Below are 14,863 nucleotides of genomic sequence, written 5' to 3' on the forward strand. Positions count from 1 at the left end.
AAAGAACAAGGAATTTCCCCAGAAGCCAGTTTTAATCCCACATGTTTGGAAGAGGTCTGGCACTCAAGTTTGCACTCCCCAAGAGGGCAAAATACTATCCCTAGGAGTGCAGCAGCTGCAAAGTAGTTTATGCTTTCCATTCATATTTTTCAGGAAACTAGTGTTCTTCTCATTTAAAAAAGCACCCTTGATTTGTGTTGCTAACATAGAATGAGTCCTTATTCAGTTAACATTGAAATGTTTTGGGGGGAAATAATTTCAAAAAGGGACCTATTCCCATTCTTAAAGAAAAAGGGAACAGTAGCAGGCCTGATTGTTTGCCTAATCTGAGAAATCAATAGCTACTTACAGGCTACATGACAGACATTTCAAGAGATCTATATTTTTTTCTACATGTCAGTTGTGATCCTTTCCACTGATCCCTTTTATCTTCAATCCATTTTTACATAATGTTCCAAGAGTCTGGAAGTATTCATTTTGAATGGGCCCAATAACTGAAATTAGGATGACATGAGGAAGGGTGCTCAAGTGTCAGGATGGTGGTGAAAATTTTGTTCCACCCACAACAGTAGTTCTCCTCCACCACAGCAGGTTTGGCAGCAAATGTAAGTAACGAGTTGTACAGGTAGACCAAACCTCACCCAATGATACAACAAGCAAGATCAAGCCCACCCCACTGAGTCCCATTCTAGATGTGTTTCTTTGCCACATTAACCCAATGTTGTCCGTGAAGAACTACCAGGAATGTGTCATAACTGAAGATTCCAAAACCAAATCCTTTATTTTTCACAACTGTATAAATGTGCTCCAAGTATTTATGTCCAAGACAAAGTTTAAAAGAAACATGCTGTACAGCAAACTTTGATCAGTTTGCTGGTGTATTAACTCCTCTCATCTGTTAAACTTAGTTACAATACCAGTCATGGTAAGATACATTTTGAGTTCAAGAAGTGTAGCACGATGTTTAGCTATTACAGCTTGTGGACACATGTTGCACTTCCGGTAAGAGATGCAGAGAGATATGCACTGTAACACTGGAAACTAGATTGATTCACTTTAAATAGCATCAATATCAATGTCCTCTTCCTTGTTGTTTGCAGGCTTCACAGTTTCAACCTTAGGTACACTGGCCGTCTTGGAGTACACCACCTGCACAAAGAGGTAGGTTTCATTAGTGCAATGAAGTCAACAAGCTTGAGGTATTCTAAATGTAGTTGGCTACTACAGTAAATATACCTGCATGGGAGTACAAAATCCTGTCTCAAATCAAAGACTTAGTTGCCATTAGGTTATTGCTACAGATATTTTTTAAAGATAGATTTAACCAACTTTTCAAAGCTGAGTTTAACACATACTTCAATATTTTCATCTTCATCCTCTTCCTCCTCATTGCCAGATGACTCCTCTTCAGCTTCTTTCAGCCATTTAATGAAGGGTTCTGCTTTGACACGAATTTCTTTGGCAAGCTCTTTAGAGACATATTTCTTCGAGGCCTACAAGAGAAGACTGATGTCAATTCTATGCACTGCATTGTTTCCTTACCTCAACATTTAATGAACAACTTGGGACTTAATGTATTTAAGTTCATATGGGATCCAAAGTAGGAGCTTCACCAGTTCTTTAAAAAAACAGGGGGAAGAATACAAAAAATGTGCTAGGGGGCCAAACAGATGAAAGGAGAATATCTATGAATACAGTAGGCCTCATGTTGCTGAGGTTTGCTTCTCCCCATATTATGGAGGGCAGTTGGGCTGGAAATGTGACAGAGGAGCGCGTCAGTCAGTGCATACAATTCTACATGCATGAGATATTAATGTTTGAATTATTACCCCCAAACTTTGCAAGGGAGGATCCAATGTACCAATGTACAAGTTTTCTCATCCCCCTTCCCAGGCTACCATCTTCCCTCCCTCTGTACTCTTGGATATCTACTGAAGAGCAAAATCCTGCTGCATAATCACACAATTCATAAAGGCCACCACTGCCATTCAAACAGGTGTATATTTACAAGTTTGATTATTTGTGAGATTTATCTTGCTATATAATACAGACCTTTTCCGCCCAGCTCAGAATGACCTCCTCTTCCAGAAGATCCGCATCATACATTTCCTTCAGGATATGCGGAATTTTAGAAATCAGCTGAGACTGATGCATGGCTACCACGCACTCCAGGCCATGAAGAAGGTATCTTTGAGCCTTCTTGTTGTTGTGGCAGAACTGTGAAATGAATTGGGATGGATTAGGGAACAGAAATCCATTTGCATACACAAGCCTTATTAGCCACTTTCCAGACTGCAATACACAACTCAGGGTTTACCCAAACCAACCAGCAAGCTGTAGCAAGAGAACACTTGAATTTTACTTTGGGGCTGGAGGATGCTTTGCCTTCTCCACATCCAGTGATGAAAATCAGTGGGCTGCTTGCAGAGGCATGGAATACTCCATCCAATTTGAACCACCCACAGTATTTCCATACCAGACACACAGGCCATTGCCCAGCATAGAAACCACGAGACGGCTAACGAGGGAAGGTATGTGTAACTAACTTTTTGGAGTTTTGCAAATAAATCAATTGTTGAAACAGAATACAACTTGCAGCTTGATGGTATGTCACTCTAATTTTGAGTTCTAAACGCTGTCGTTTCACCATGTTTTAGGCGTATGATAAATCACTGGTAGAACTTACACGCAAGAAATGTCGCCTGTACTTCTTTATCTGCTCTCTGATCTTTTCATCAAAGAGGACTTCAGTCAATACCAGGGGTCCCATAGCTTTGACATCCAGTCTTTCTGCTTCAGCCACTATATCTTTATCAGATGTTTCTATGACACCTTCTTCCTTCTTTTTCTGAAAATATAAAAAACATGCTACTATACTTGCAACCATGCTGGCTATACCTGCATTCCTTAATAGTTAGTTCACTTAATGAATGAGCCAGCTACTCTAGTTAAAAGGTTATGTCATTTCAGCACAACAGGAGCACACTAATATCCTTTTTTACCTTAACAAAGTCAAATAGTATATTAACTCTTTCTTCAATAGTCCTTTCTAGGTCATCAGTCAGGGTGAGAACTTTTGCATGATCACTGATTTCATCCATTCTGCGCCTCTGGGCTTCTTCGGTTGTGTCTTCACCCCAGTCATCATCATCATCATCCTGAAAAGTGGTTAATGCAACAAGTGAGAACATAAATGTAACACAAAGAACCACTTTGACACACTTACACACACCTCTCACATATAGGTAAGCAATGACCTGGAATATGTTCTGATCAAGACATTTCTCTCTCATTCAATTTGACCATGTGTACTTACCACATGTGGAGGACTAAGCTCTTCTGGTGCTGCTGACTGTGGGGATGGTGTCTCAGTATTAGACACAGAACCATTCTCTTTATCCTTGCCTTTTCTATTCTTCTTTTCTTTCTCTTTCTTGCCTGTACCAGTCTCACTGCTCTCTGCAAACATTAACAAGTCTTCATTCAATAGCTGCTTTCAAACAGTTTCATCTGACGTTTCAGTTTCAGTCACAGCTGTCCCAACACCTCTAAATATAGCTTATGAAATTTTACTTCACTGTTTTCAGGTGAGCATAATCTTAGTTTCATCTGAACCAGGGGCTGACAAGACTGCTTAATATGTCTTTTGGGGCAATAGCTTTTTTCAAGCCAACACTGTGAGGTTGCCTTTTAGAAAAGACACATGGAAAACACCTGACTCTGAGTCAGACACCAAAAGAAATACCAAAACCAATCACCTCTAAGTGAACATTCAGAGTGCTACTAATTGTGTGTGTTACAGAACTAAACTTTTCTAGATCCAGCATAACCCGAAGTGTTGACAATGGTTGACCAGCTACTTGCAGTTACAGAAAAAGTACTCTGTGTGACAATATAGAAAACTAGAAGGCAGTGCTCTCATCTCATGTAGACAAGGATGTACAGAATTTGCTCATGGAGAATAGCAATGGCTAGGATGTCAAGAGTCTATATAACAGATGGCCTCACCTACAGAGGCCACTGGAATAGGTCAGACTATGCTTACTATAGCAAGCTTAAATTGAAGCAGACCACTAGTTATCTGCCACAGAGTGTTGCTTGCATAAAATAGATTCAAAGAATGGTAGCCTGCCAGCTTATTTTATGACCTGTCCTTTGGTGCACCAAAGCCAGAGGAATTCATTCACTTACCAGGTGGGTTTTTGAGGATGAATGTGCAGAGTTTATGGTTTGTGTCAAGCATGCCTCGATAGCCACAGGCTTTGCAAGAGTTACCAATAGTTTGTTTCCTAGGATTGACATGCTGTCAAAAAAAAGTAGTAGTTTTAATGCCTGCCATTTTCCCAATTACCTTGGCGCTAAATGCAAAGTAAGAATTTTTCATTGCTACTCTAAAAGCCTGGAGGGGAAGGAAAACTCAACGTTCAAAAGGTCTTATTACCTTCCAAAAGAGCCCCTTCTCCCTCTTGTGTAGTAACCCCAGCAAGGTCTTGAGGTTCAGGAAACAGGAAGTTTCCGAGACCTTGAAATGGTGACACACCAGAAGAAGCTCCTTTGCGCAGTAGTCAATGGGGAGATACAGTTTTGGGAGTGCTGGTACTCCCCTGCCCCCCAAGAAGGAGGCATCTCAGCAGAACTTCAAGTTGGGGAAGGCAATGCAGTTTTAGGTTCAGTTCAAGGTGCTGCATTTCACTTTTCAAGCACCCAATGTTCCAGGACAAGACATGAATGAGGCACGCAAACACGCCCCCCAAACCCCTACTCCATTTGGACTGGCCCCTTGTACAGCAAGCTAAAACCAATTGTTCTATGCAAAGGAATTCAGTTAACTTAGAATTTGCTAGGTTTGTGTGATTTCTATTCTTAAGGAGGAGAAATCTGACAAAATTTAACTAGCATACTCAAAATTCAGAACTGACAGTACAATCCTAATACATGTCTATTCAAAAGGCCCAGTGAGTTCAGCAAGACTTCTATATATGCAACTATACGATTGCAATGTCATGTATTCAATGACTTCACATTACTGTGTCCCCTGGTACAAATGCTGAAGCATAAGCTATGCAAGGAAAGGAAACCTCCAGTGAAAGCTCAGCTGTATATTTACTTCATTTCTTATTTTTAATTAAATAACTTATTGGCACTGCAGATAGGATTTACAGGCAGCCTCCTATCCTGGCACTGACTAGACAAATGTGTGGCATTCCAGCATTAGCAACTTTCAGACAATGCATTGCAAACGATATTGTCAGTCTTTAAAAGACACCTGTGAACATTCTAAAAGTAGTACCTACCAGATCAGTTTCGGGATTCTCACACTCAGGACAGAGAACAAATTTTTTAATGAACCCATCCAACATGTCTTGTAGCTTATTCGCCTCATGAGATCCATTGACAATGTAACGGTCATTCTTAACATCAAACTGGGTCTGCGCTCCCAGCTCACAACCAAAAAATTTGGTGGGATCTAATAAAAGAAAAAAAGTTATTACGCCTCTGCAATGGCTTTTCTTCCACCCCAATTTATGTTTAAAACATTAGCAGGCTCTTGCTACATTAATAACAGTAAGAAAAGTTGGAACTCTTTTTTAACCACAGCATGTTTCACTATCAATCTGAAGACCAGTGTCAAAATTCCCTCCCCACAACAGCATCATTTAGGAGCGCTGCTTATAACCAGCTCAGTACTGCTATTTGTTAAATATAAGGCAGCACGAAACTAAACATTGTGTCATCTTAAAAGTACTGTTCATTATGTCAAGGTACATTGTTTCCTTACAGTTGCCTTCTCGCCTTAGGGGCTTCTACTGACTTCATGAGACAAAAAGACAAGGTTATGTATGTTGGCTGATGCATGGCAATTACTAGTACACTTGGAATGTACAAATTTGAGACAGGAGCAATCTGAGCAAGGCCTGATTTTTCTGTGCAAGTCAAATTTGTGCAGTGTTAGAACAAAGGACATATGCAAGTTTTTAGTGTCTTGTAGAAGAAGAAGGGATGGCAGAGTAAAATGTCTATGCACCAACTTACACGTAGGAGGCCGATTAAGCGCCTTTGCAACGTCAACCATGTTGACTATAACTGTCTTTATCCCATTTCCTTTGCCCTCAACCTAGGAAGAGAAGATTTGTTAAACATACTTATTCAACCCAGTTCAATTCAAGCAATAATTCTTTTGTTTCAGGAGTTTTAAATAAGGTAAAATTCAAGCTAGGCCTTAAGAAATTTAAATATTGCAGCAACTACCTTGGCAATCAGACGGGGCATTTTGTAGCGATAGAACTGATCTGAAACACTGCGGTTGACATTGACAGACATTTTGGCTTATTAGTAGCTTTATCAATAAGATGGAGAGATCTTTGATTGCAACTTTTTGGTATCTTCTGTCTGGAGAAGACGTGATGACATAAACGACTGCAAGAGTTCTCGGTCTCTGACATGAAAAATTTTTCGCCACCGAGGCTGTGAGGTTCTTGCTTGTATGCTATATTTCCCCAATACAGGTACCAATGGCTGCGCAACAGCTCTGCAAATTAAAAAAGCAAGATTTAGTTTCTGTAGCACTTTGGATAACATTCATGCAAAACTCAGTCAATGCCAATAGATAGTGCTTGGAAACCATTTTAGGGGCTAGGTCAACTTTAGCAAAATGTCATTTGTTAACTTTTTCCATTTGACACCCAAGACAGAATTAAAAGTATGTGTGAGCAAAGGCTACATTGTTGTTGTTTTTTCTTAAAACACAGCATTGCCAAGTCTAAATAGTCCACTGAACCTTTTGTATCTTTAAACGATCATATGCGAAGAACAACTTTTTATAATATTAAACACTATCTAAGTTATATATATAAATCCTCTATTTGGTTAAGCTGCTTGACAAAAATGGGCAGATAGAATATTAAAACTAAACAATTGTAAAAGTAACACGAATGAATTATGCCTGCTTGTGAACTTGGTACAATTATAAGCTTTTTATGTTGCACGTTGACTCTTAAGTTTACTTTGCAACAGTAATAACTTGTCACATTCCATTGCATAGTCACTCTGCACCTATTTAGCAGGTGGATATTTTCATTAAACCTTTACCAGTTAATGTTAACGTTGAACCTGCACTTGCTCTCAGTGGGAGTTCATATGAAAGGCACCTCCTACATATTTTAAGTCTCTTGTATCCTCAAGGGTATACTGTGCTAGTAAGCGAATGTTGGAGTGGGGCCATACCTACTTAATCAGCACCACTAAAATTTATCTGAACCACCTCATTACACAACTCCCCTGCCATAAAGAACAATTGCCTGTGCTTATTTAAGCGAATCAAAGCTGTTTACGCCAAAACAACCAGTAACACAGCAGATACGGTTTCAGGCATGGAACTTTGCTCTCCCACCCTTTCCACCACATGACCTAAACACGTGCCTGCAGAAGCATGAAAAGACCCTCCCCCCAAAAATATCCGAAGTAAAAAAAAGGAAGAAAAATACGGGGGGGACGGGGGACAAAACCCTTATACTAAGTACTTTGGAACCTGGAGGAAATAGAAAACGTGATGCTTTTACCTGCTGGGGAGAAAAGCCATTCACACGCCACGAGGCCTTCGCGTATAAAGAGCACTTCCGCTCCCTCCCTCCCTTTGGTTTAATAAAAAAACAAAAACCAAAAGCCCAAAAAACCCCACCTCCCCTTCACCCAGGCGTCGGAATGACTCAGAAATGCAGCAATTAAGCACTGAGTCAGCCTTAAATACGAGGGGAGGCAGCGTGCCGCGCAGGCGCTTCTCCTCCTTTCCCCTCCCTCCGCTCTCCTCTCCCCCGCCCCGCGTCGCTCTCTGAACCCGGGAAAAAGAGAGGCATCGGGAGAGAAACAGACAGACCGACGGACAGAGAGAAAGGAGCCCTCGCCCTCCTCCACCCTCCCGGCGCTGCGGGTTTAGGAACTGCGCCACAGAGCGCGCACTCTCCCCAACCACCGCGTCTCCCTCGCCGCCCCTCCCTCCGCCCAGCATCACGAGGGAGGGAGGCGCGGAAGACCTGGCAGCCGCCATCTTGTGGAGCAACCCGCGACGGGGGGGGGGGGGGAGAGAAGAGAACAACCCTGGATAAAACGCGCAGCGGCGACCACCGTCTTTATTATACACTCCTTCGCCTCATCTTACCGCCCCACTTTCCTACCGCGGAAGGAGGGACGGGGGCCGCGGCATCGCTCTCAGGCGCCCCCCCTCACGAGAGAACGAGATGAGGGGCTTATTGTTATCATAGCGACGCATTTAAGTGAAAAACCTTACGAAAAGGGGCCCCAGAGGCCTCTGCCCCATGGCGGCCGCCCTCGCTGCCCCCCACCCCCCACCCAGCTCCTTTCCCCACCTCCGTTTCTTTCCCTCTTGAGGCCCCGCTTCGCCTTTCCACAAAACCACCCCCGACCCGGATTTCCCACCCCCGACCAACCGCCGCGTCCCCTCAGGAGAGGGAGCCCCTTCAAGCCCCCCCCCCACGCCTGTTCAAACGGCCGCCGCCTCCTCCCTCGCGACTCACCGTTTTCGTCCAATACAGACATAAACCCAACGCTGCTCGCCCGGGGCTGTGACGAAGGCCGAATCGGTGTTGAGGAGAAACGATGAGCGACGTCGGGGGGTTGAGGGGGGGAAGAGAGAGGTGTGTAGCCACCGAGCACCCGGACGCTGGAAGGGGGCGGTGTGGTGTTTCTTCTTCTTCGCCTTCCTCTCCTCCTCCTGCTCCCCTTCCTCCTGCAGTCCTTTCAAATTAGACGTATATTACTTAAATATATAGATATATAGATATCCGCTCTCTTCTGTGTCCGGTGGTCGAGGGCGGAGGAGGCCGGCGCCGCAACCGCCAGGAAGAGGGGAGGGGGGGTCCGAGCGTCCTGAGGCGGGCGGGATCAGCGGGAGCGGCCGTGCCGGTTGCTCTGCCGGGAGGGAAATACAGTCAGCTGAGGCAGCATTGTTAGATGGGGTTGGCGGCGGGGGCGCGCGCGCGGGTGGCGCGCGAAGCCGCGGAGGGGGGCGGAGGAACGGCGCGCGCGCACCTCAAGGCTCGGCAAAACCTGCCGTAGAGGCAACCGAGGCGCTTTTTTCTTTCTTTTTTTAAAAAAACCTGGGAGCTCGCGCGCAATCGTAGGGCGGTGGGGGGGTGAGGAGGGGTAGGGGGCAGGCCATAATGGCCGCCGAGCACTTACCTCTAGAATGTTCTCGCTCCGACTGAACAACGCCGTCGCCAAGGCTGAGATCAATCAGCCGCCGGCGAGGACGCGCCCACCCCGCCGCGGTATTGGCTGCACGCTTTGACTTCGGCCCGTCTCATTGGTTCCGGGCTCCTGTCTGTCATGGCGCTTGGTGACCTCCCCCTCCGCACGTCTCTTCCCTCTCTCTCAACATTCCCCCCCCCCCACGCGCCACCTCCCCGGCCGGCCGCTACGATCGAAGAACTAGCAGCGCCCGAAAGGACATCGCGTTTACAAGACGCGGCCAGAGTCTCGCGAGAGTTCAAGCTGAGGGGAAGAATGAGTCAGTGCCTGGCACATGGGGGAGGGGAGGGAGCGCGGTTCTTGCTCGCCTCGCCTCGTAACGTGAAGACGCGATAAGAGGGTCGGGAGTTATGTTAAGGAGCAAGAACGTAAAATGTACCTCTCTAAATCCTTTTAAAGGTCGTGCCGATTCTGTTCTCTTGAATTTTGATACGAAAACTAACTGCATGAAACTAAAGAGATGGTCAAAACTTGAGATGAGAGGATCATCGAATCAGTTGGAAGGGAGCCCCGGGGTCATCTAGTCCAGCCCCAATGCAGGAATCTCAACTAAAGCATCTATGATGGCCATTTAACCTCTGCTTAAAAACCTCCAAGGAAGGAGAGTCCACCACCTCCCAAGGGAGATCATTCCACGGCTGAACAGCTCTTGCCGTCAGAAAGTTATTCCTGAAGTAATAATAATAATAATAATTTATTATTTATACCCCGCTGATCTGGCTGGGTTTCCCCAGCCACTCTGGGCGGCTTCCAACAAAACACTAAAATACAATAACTTATTAAACATTAAAAGCTTCCCTAAAGTTTAGTTGGAATCTCCTTTCTTAATTTGAAGCCATTGGTTCAAGTCCTACCCTCCAGAGCAGGAGAAAACAAGCTTGCTCCATCTTCCATGTGACAGCCCTCCAGATATTTGAAGACGGCCATCATAAATACAACCAGAGCTTATGATAAGGGGCCTCACAGCATTTAACCCATGTACATCAGTGAGCACTGCTCAGATTGACCCTTCTGCTGAGGAAAGCCTGAGGACCGTGGTATATATAAACATGACAGGAACATAGACGCAGATCCTCCTATACAAACACTTATTATACGAAAATTCAGTTATCCAAACACGAGGAATTAGTACACAAACCTTGCTATGCACATCACCCATTCGGATTTCCTAAGAGCTGGGCCTGCCTGTAGTACGGTAAACAAATAAGCCGCCTTAAACAAGCCTTGCTCTTTGTATTTTGCTGGTCCTCAGCAGCCGTTTCACTGAAAACCATGGAGAAAGGGAGGAGATTGGACAAATCAGAGCATTTTCCCTTCCATGTTTGCCTTCTGCAAGGTTTCAGAAGGTTCCCCTGTTTCTTCCCATCATTTTGGGGTAAAAATTCTGTGGTTGGGAACTCATTAGAAATTTTCTCATAGGAATCGATGGAAATCAGCAACCTATTATGCAAACACTTGCTTGACAAACTATTTTATGAGAACACATTATGCTTGGATAGGAGGACCTGCATCTGTTGTGTTTTCATGGCGCATTTGCCAGTCGTCTTGGCTCGTGGGACCAAACTTGATCAGCTTCTTGCACATACCAACGTCTCAGGAGTTCTATTACACACCATGTTGGTACCTACTGAAGGTCTAGAGCAGTGTTTCCCAACCTTTTTTGGGCAAAGGCACACTTGTTTCATGAAAAAAATCTTGAGGCACACCACCATTACAGCCCCGTGACGTCAGCGCGCAGCGTCACGCCAGGAGGGACATGAATTGCTAGCAAATTACATAATCACCTCCTTGAGGGGTGGCTCATCTTCTCCGAAGGCAGAACCCCATTAATTAACAGCACAGACTCACACCATAGCCAAGACGAGGGGGGAAAACCTCAGTCATGCACAGTCATGCACATGTGGGGGCTAAATGAGGACGAAGACCGGGCAGAGAGCAGGGTTCAAATCACCCCACCTGGCCAGGACAATCCCTGGGTGCTCCCTTGGGCCACTCGCCTGACCCACCTCGCAGGGCTGTTGTTGCGAGGATAACACGGGGAGAACCACACGCGCCCCCGGGAGCTCCTTGGAGGAGAAAGCGGGCGATGAATGCAATGCACGAAATATATGAGAGGCGACCAGGTTTTGCAGGTGAGGGGCCCCCGCCAGCCTCCGCTTCCAACACCCGGCACAACGACGCCGAAGTTTCCCCCCGGGCTCGGCTCGGGAAGCAGCGCTGCTCCCCCCCGGCTCCCCTTCGCCCTCCCGGCTCTCTCTGCCGCCCACTGGGGACCCCCCTCACCTGCCAAGTCCGGAGCGCCGGTGGAAGTTGCATGCATGCATGCAGGGCGCCGAGTTGCCATTGCATTGCACTGCACTCCATGCAACGCCTGCACGCATGCATTGCCTTGCACGCCCGCCAAGGGGTCTCCCCGCGGTCCGATGCGTCCCCTCCGGCGCGGATGCAGCATTGCAAAAATAAACCACCACCCCCGACGCAGCCCTACCTGGGGGGCAGCCTCCGCCTCCGCCGCTCCGCCTCCGCGGGGATCCCCGGGCTCCATCCTGCCACCCAATCTCCGCGGGGGCGCAGGCAGGCTGCACGGGGTCTGCGCGGAAGAGCCCCTGCCCGCCCGGCCGCCGCCGCTGCGCTCAGTCCATGGCCGGGAGAAGAGCACTTCAAACAAAACGCCCGGCCCGCCAGGCCACGCTGGGAAACGTAGTTCGCGCACCCCGCGCGGGCGCGGAGCCCAAGGGCGAGGGGACTACGGATCCCGGCAGCCCCCGCGCCGGGGACGGAGGGGGAGAGGCCGGGTGCAGGAATGGAGGGACGGGTGGGCGAGCGAGTGAGTGAGTGGCAGCCGCCAAGCCTTGGCCGAGAGCCAGGAAGGGCCTCCCCGGAGGAGGAGGAGGAGGGAGGCGCAGAGCGGGAGGGAGGGAGGGAACCCCAGGGGTCATCTAGTGACGGCGCCCCAATCAAAAATTTGACTTTTTTTAAAAAAAAAATCTTTCGAATTTTTTAATTTTTCCCGCGGCACACCAGGCAACATCTCGCGGCACACTAGTGTGCCGCGGAACAGTGGTTGGGAAACACTGGTCTAGAGAGCTGCGAGTAGAAATGTACTATACATACAGGTGAAATGCACTGAGATGAGAAGGTTTTTTTCAGCTGTAAATACCTTCAAGATGTACTAATGCAAGGGACTAATTTCTGTGTGGTTCCTGTGCCCTTTGCACAGGAATCGCACTTATTATCAGACCAAACTCATATCGCCTGGTTCTGCTTTAGACATAATATAAGGCCATACTCTCACCCATGTGCTGTGAATAGATTACACCATGTTGTTCAAGGCCACCCACTAATCAGCAAACTTTCCTAGCTGCAACTGCAGAGTACTCTGCTCTCCCGGAGAAGTGATCTCTGCTGTGCCTTGCTCCCTTTCAAAGAAACCAAAACTGGAATGGCTAGAGGACGGGAGATTGCCGAGCAAACACCCCCGTAATCCTGTCTTTAGATTGCTGCAACTCCTCTTTGCCCCTTTTGCTGCATCTCCGCTCTTGAGTATAATCAGGGTGGCGTCAGATGTCACAGCAGATGTTATCGTGTGGAGGATGAAGTCATCAGTGGCAACTGCCTCCTGTATTAGAGGCCTCTGAATACCGGTTGCCCCTGCCCCTGGCCACTGCTGGCATTGACCTCTGGGAGGTTGGCTATGAGGGAATTCAGCTCTCAAACGATACAGGGTTTCCCATATATCTGCTCTAAATCGTCTTTTGCTTTTCCTTCTCTGTTCACCATCCCATTGTTTTCTCCTTCAACTTTCTCATCAGTAACTTATTGAATCAGAGAGACCTTTGGCACGGTCTTCTTTGCCTGCTACTTCGCCTGCCAACGTGAAGCCCATAGTTACTTTCCTGGGTTCCCCATCGCCTTGAGCCCTTCCTGCTTATAAAATGGCGACTGATAATGCGACGAGAAGTCTTTGGATAACACAAGTCTTAATGGTTCTTATTTGCTCCCCGCCCAATCAAAAACATGTTTTTGTGGTAAAACTGGAATCCAGCCTTTTTCGCTGGCTGAGGTGGGCCCAACGTCAGCTACCTGAAATTTGTCCAGAGTATGGACAAGTACCTCAGGCCATAATGGCCGCTGAGCACTCTTTAGGTATATTATGCAAAATGCATTACTACACAGCCATTTTACCTGTTCCTTTTGCATGGTCACCCTAAATAAATAAGGCAGAAGATCCCTGGAGAGCTGCTACCAGGTGGTGGAGACAAGATGGAGCTAGGTGGACCAATGGTCTGTGTCAATATAAGACAACTTCCTGTGACCCTCTGACTTTCTGGTTTGTATTTTAGATTGAGTTGGTGGTTCAGGAGGTGTAAATGGAGGTGGTCCTACAGTAAGGCAAGATCCTGGGCAAATGCCTCTGGGGGATCCGGAATAGTGTGCTTCTGAAGGCCCCAATTGTTTACTTGGGCTAAGGAAATTCCCTGTGGACTGTTCCCACTTGTGAACTAGGGAGAAGTGTGTGCATGCCTGCACATGTGCATTTGGGTTTTCTGCTCCAGACCCCAAAGTGCCATGGGTCAGCCTTGACTGTAAAATGGTCCATAAACCAATATTTGGTCCTTCTTGGTCTAAGGGAGGCCCTTGTTGCCTCTTAAAACCGGGTCATTAAAGTTCCTATTGAGGGGGAAAGTCTCACCTGTAGGTTTCTGCTGGTCTGCCTCTTTTTACTTTGAAAGAAAAGCAACAACCCGTGAGGCATAGGTTTAAGAAGATTGAAAGGCTTTTCTGCTGTGTTCTTGAAGGCAAGTAGAAAACCAGGTTATGAACATTGCTGTCTGTGGCAGTGCACTGACTATGAAATAGGACTCCCTGGTGGGGAAAAAACAACTTGAAGAAGCCTTTGCCACGGCTAAAGAATGCATATGTGTTTTCTCTCTCAGTGCAGCTTACAGGCAAGAGACCCTCCTTCGCCATGACTGCTGCCCTAGATACACATCTCTTTTCAGCCCAGTGCTTGAGGCAGCAGATCGCCAGCCTATCAGATATGCACGCGATGCTGTTTCAATCAGGATAAAAAAGGAATAAAGTGTGCGTGTGTGTGAGAGAGAATGAATTATCCCAAGGGAGCTCCGAAATCCACCCTTGAAATGCATGATGAGATCCTACATGACATAGGTAGAGACTGATACGCGGTCACTTATATCAAGCTCCCGAACAATTCCTCCTAAAAATAAGCAAAGACCTGGGCGATATCGCAAGCCAAAACACCCATTCGTCCAGAAAAGTGCATCAAGGAACCTCTCTACTAAGGGAAGTTGCTATACAGGCAGCGTGCCATTTGCCGAATGTCTCCCTCGGTTTCGTAAGGCAACATTTCTGGTTAATCAATTACAGCCACGAAAAAATGCAGTCCTGCCAGAGTCCGCTTCATTGTATGCAACGCTGGGGGCGGGGCGGGGGGGAAAGCTACCCTACATTTGCCTCTGCTTGACACAATGAGCAAGCATTTCAAAACAGGATTTAGCTGTGCTGGAACATACAGTCAGCCTTCATTCTTCCACAGCATAATGAATGGGTATTAACTTAAAAGAGGCCTTTGGAA

At 46.7% G+C, this 14,863-nt stretch overlaps 1 protein-coding gene across 4 annotated transcripts; it reads right to left on the minus strand.

Moving 5' to 3' along the window:
• Positions 1-756: 756 nt before the first annotated feature.
• EIF5 (eukaryotic translation initiation factor 5) lies at positions 757-9,492 on the minus strand. Of its 4 annotated transcripts, none has more exons than XM_083519652.1 (12): positions 9,196-9,492; positions 8,532-8,751; positions 6,250-6,529; positions 6,034-6,115; positions 5,295-5,467; positions 4,192-4,303; positions 3,317-3,459; positions 3,003-3,158; positions 2,687-2,848; positions 2,053-2,217; positions 1,356-1,493; positions 757-1,149 (listed from the first exon to the last, which is right to left on the minus strand). In XM_083519652.1, exons 3-12 carry the CDS (start codon positions 6,319-6,321, stop codon positions 1,057-1,059), a joined length of 1,296 nt encoding a protein of 431 aa, XP_083375778.1. In that variant the 5' UTR covers positions 6,322-6,529; positions 8,532-8,751; positions 9,196-9,492; the 3' UTR covers positions 757-1,056. The 4 variants fall into 4 exon arrangements, with proteins under 4 accessions (XP_083375778.1, XP_083375776.1, XP_083375777.1 ...); XM_083519650.1 differs by having other exon boundaries at positions 8,532-8,925; positions 9,196-9,446; XM_083519651.1 differs by lacking the exon at positions 9,196-9,492 and having other exon boundaries at positions 8,532-9,100.
• Between the last annotated feature and the right edge of the window lie 5,371 nt (positions 9,493-14,863).

The sequence above is a fragment of the Podarcis liolepis genome (genome assembly GCF_965112155.1).
Source record: "Podarcis liolepis genome assembly, chromosome: 1".
Lineage (NCBI taxonomy): Eukaryota > Metazoa > Chordata > Lepidosauria > Squamata > Lacertidae > Podarcis > Podarcis liolepis.

Excerpts from the sequence above, each read along its gene's own strand:
- EIF5 (XM_083519652.1), bottom strand. The coding sequence starts at position 6,321 with ATGTCTGTCAATGTCAACCGCAGTGTTTCAGATCAGTTCTATCGCTAC. Across the intron at positions 1,494-2,052 it reads TTCTGAGCTGGGCGGAAAAG|GCCTCGAAGAAATATGTCTC; the intron begins GTCTGTATTATA and ends CTTCTCTTGTAG. Across the intron at positions 1,150-1,355 it reads ATGAAGATGAAAATATTGAA|GTGGTGTACTCCAAGACGGC; the intron begins GTATGTGTTAAA and ends CTCTTTGTGCAG.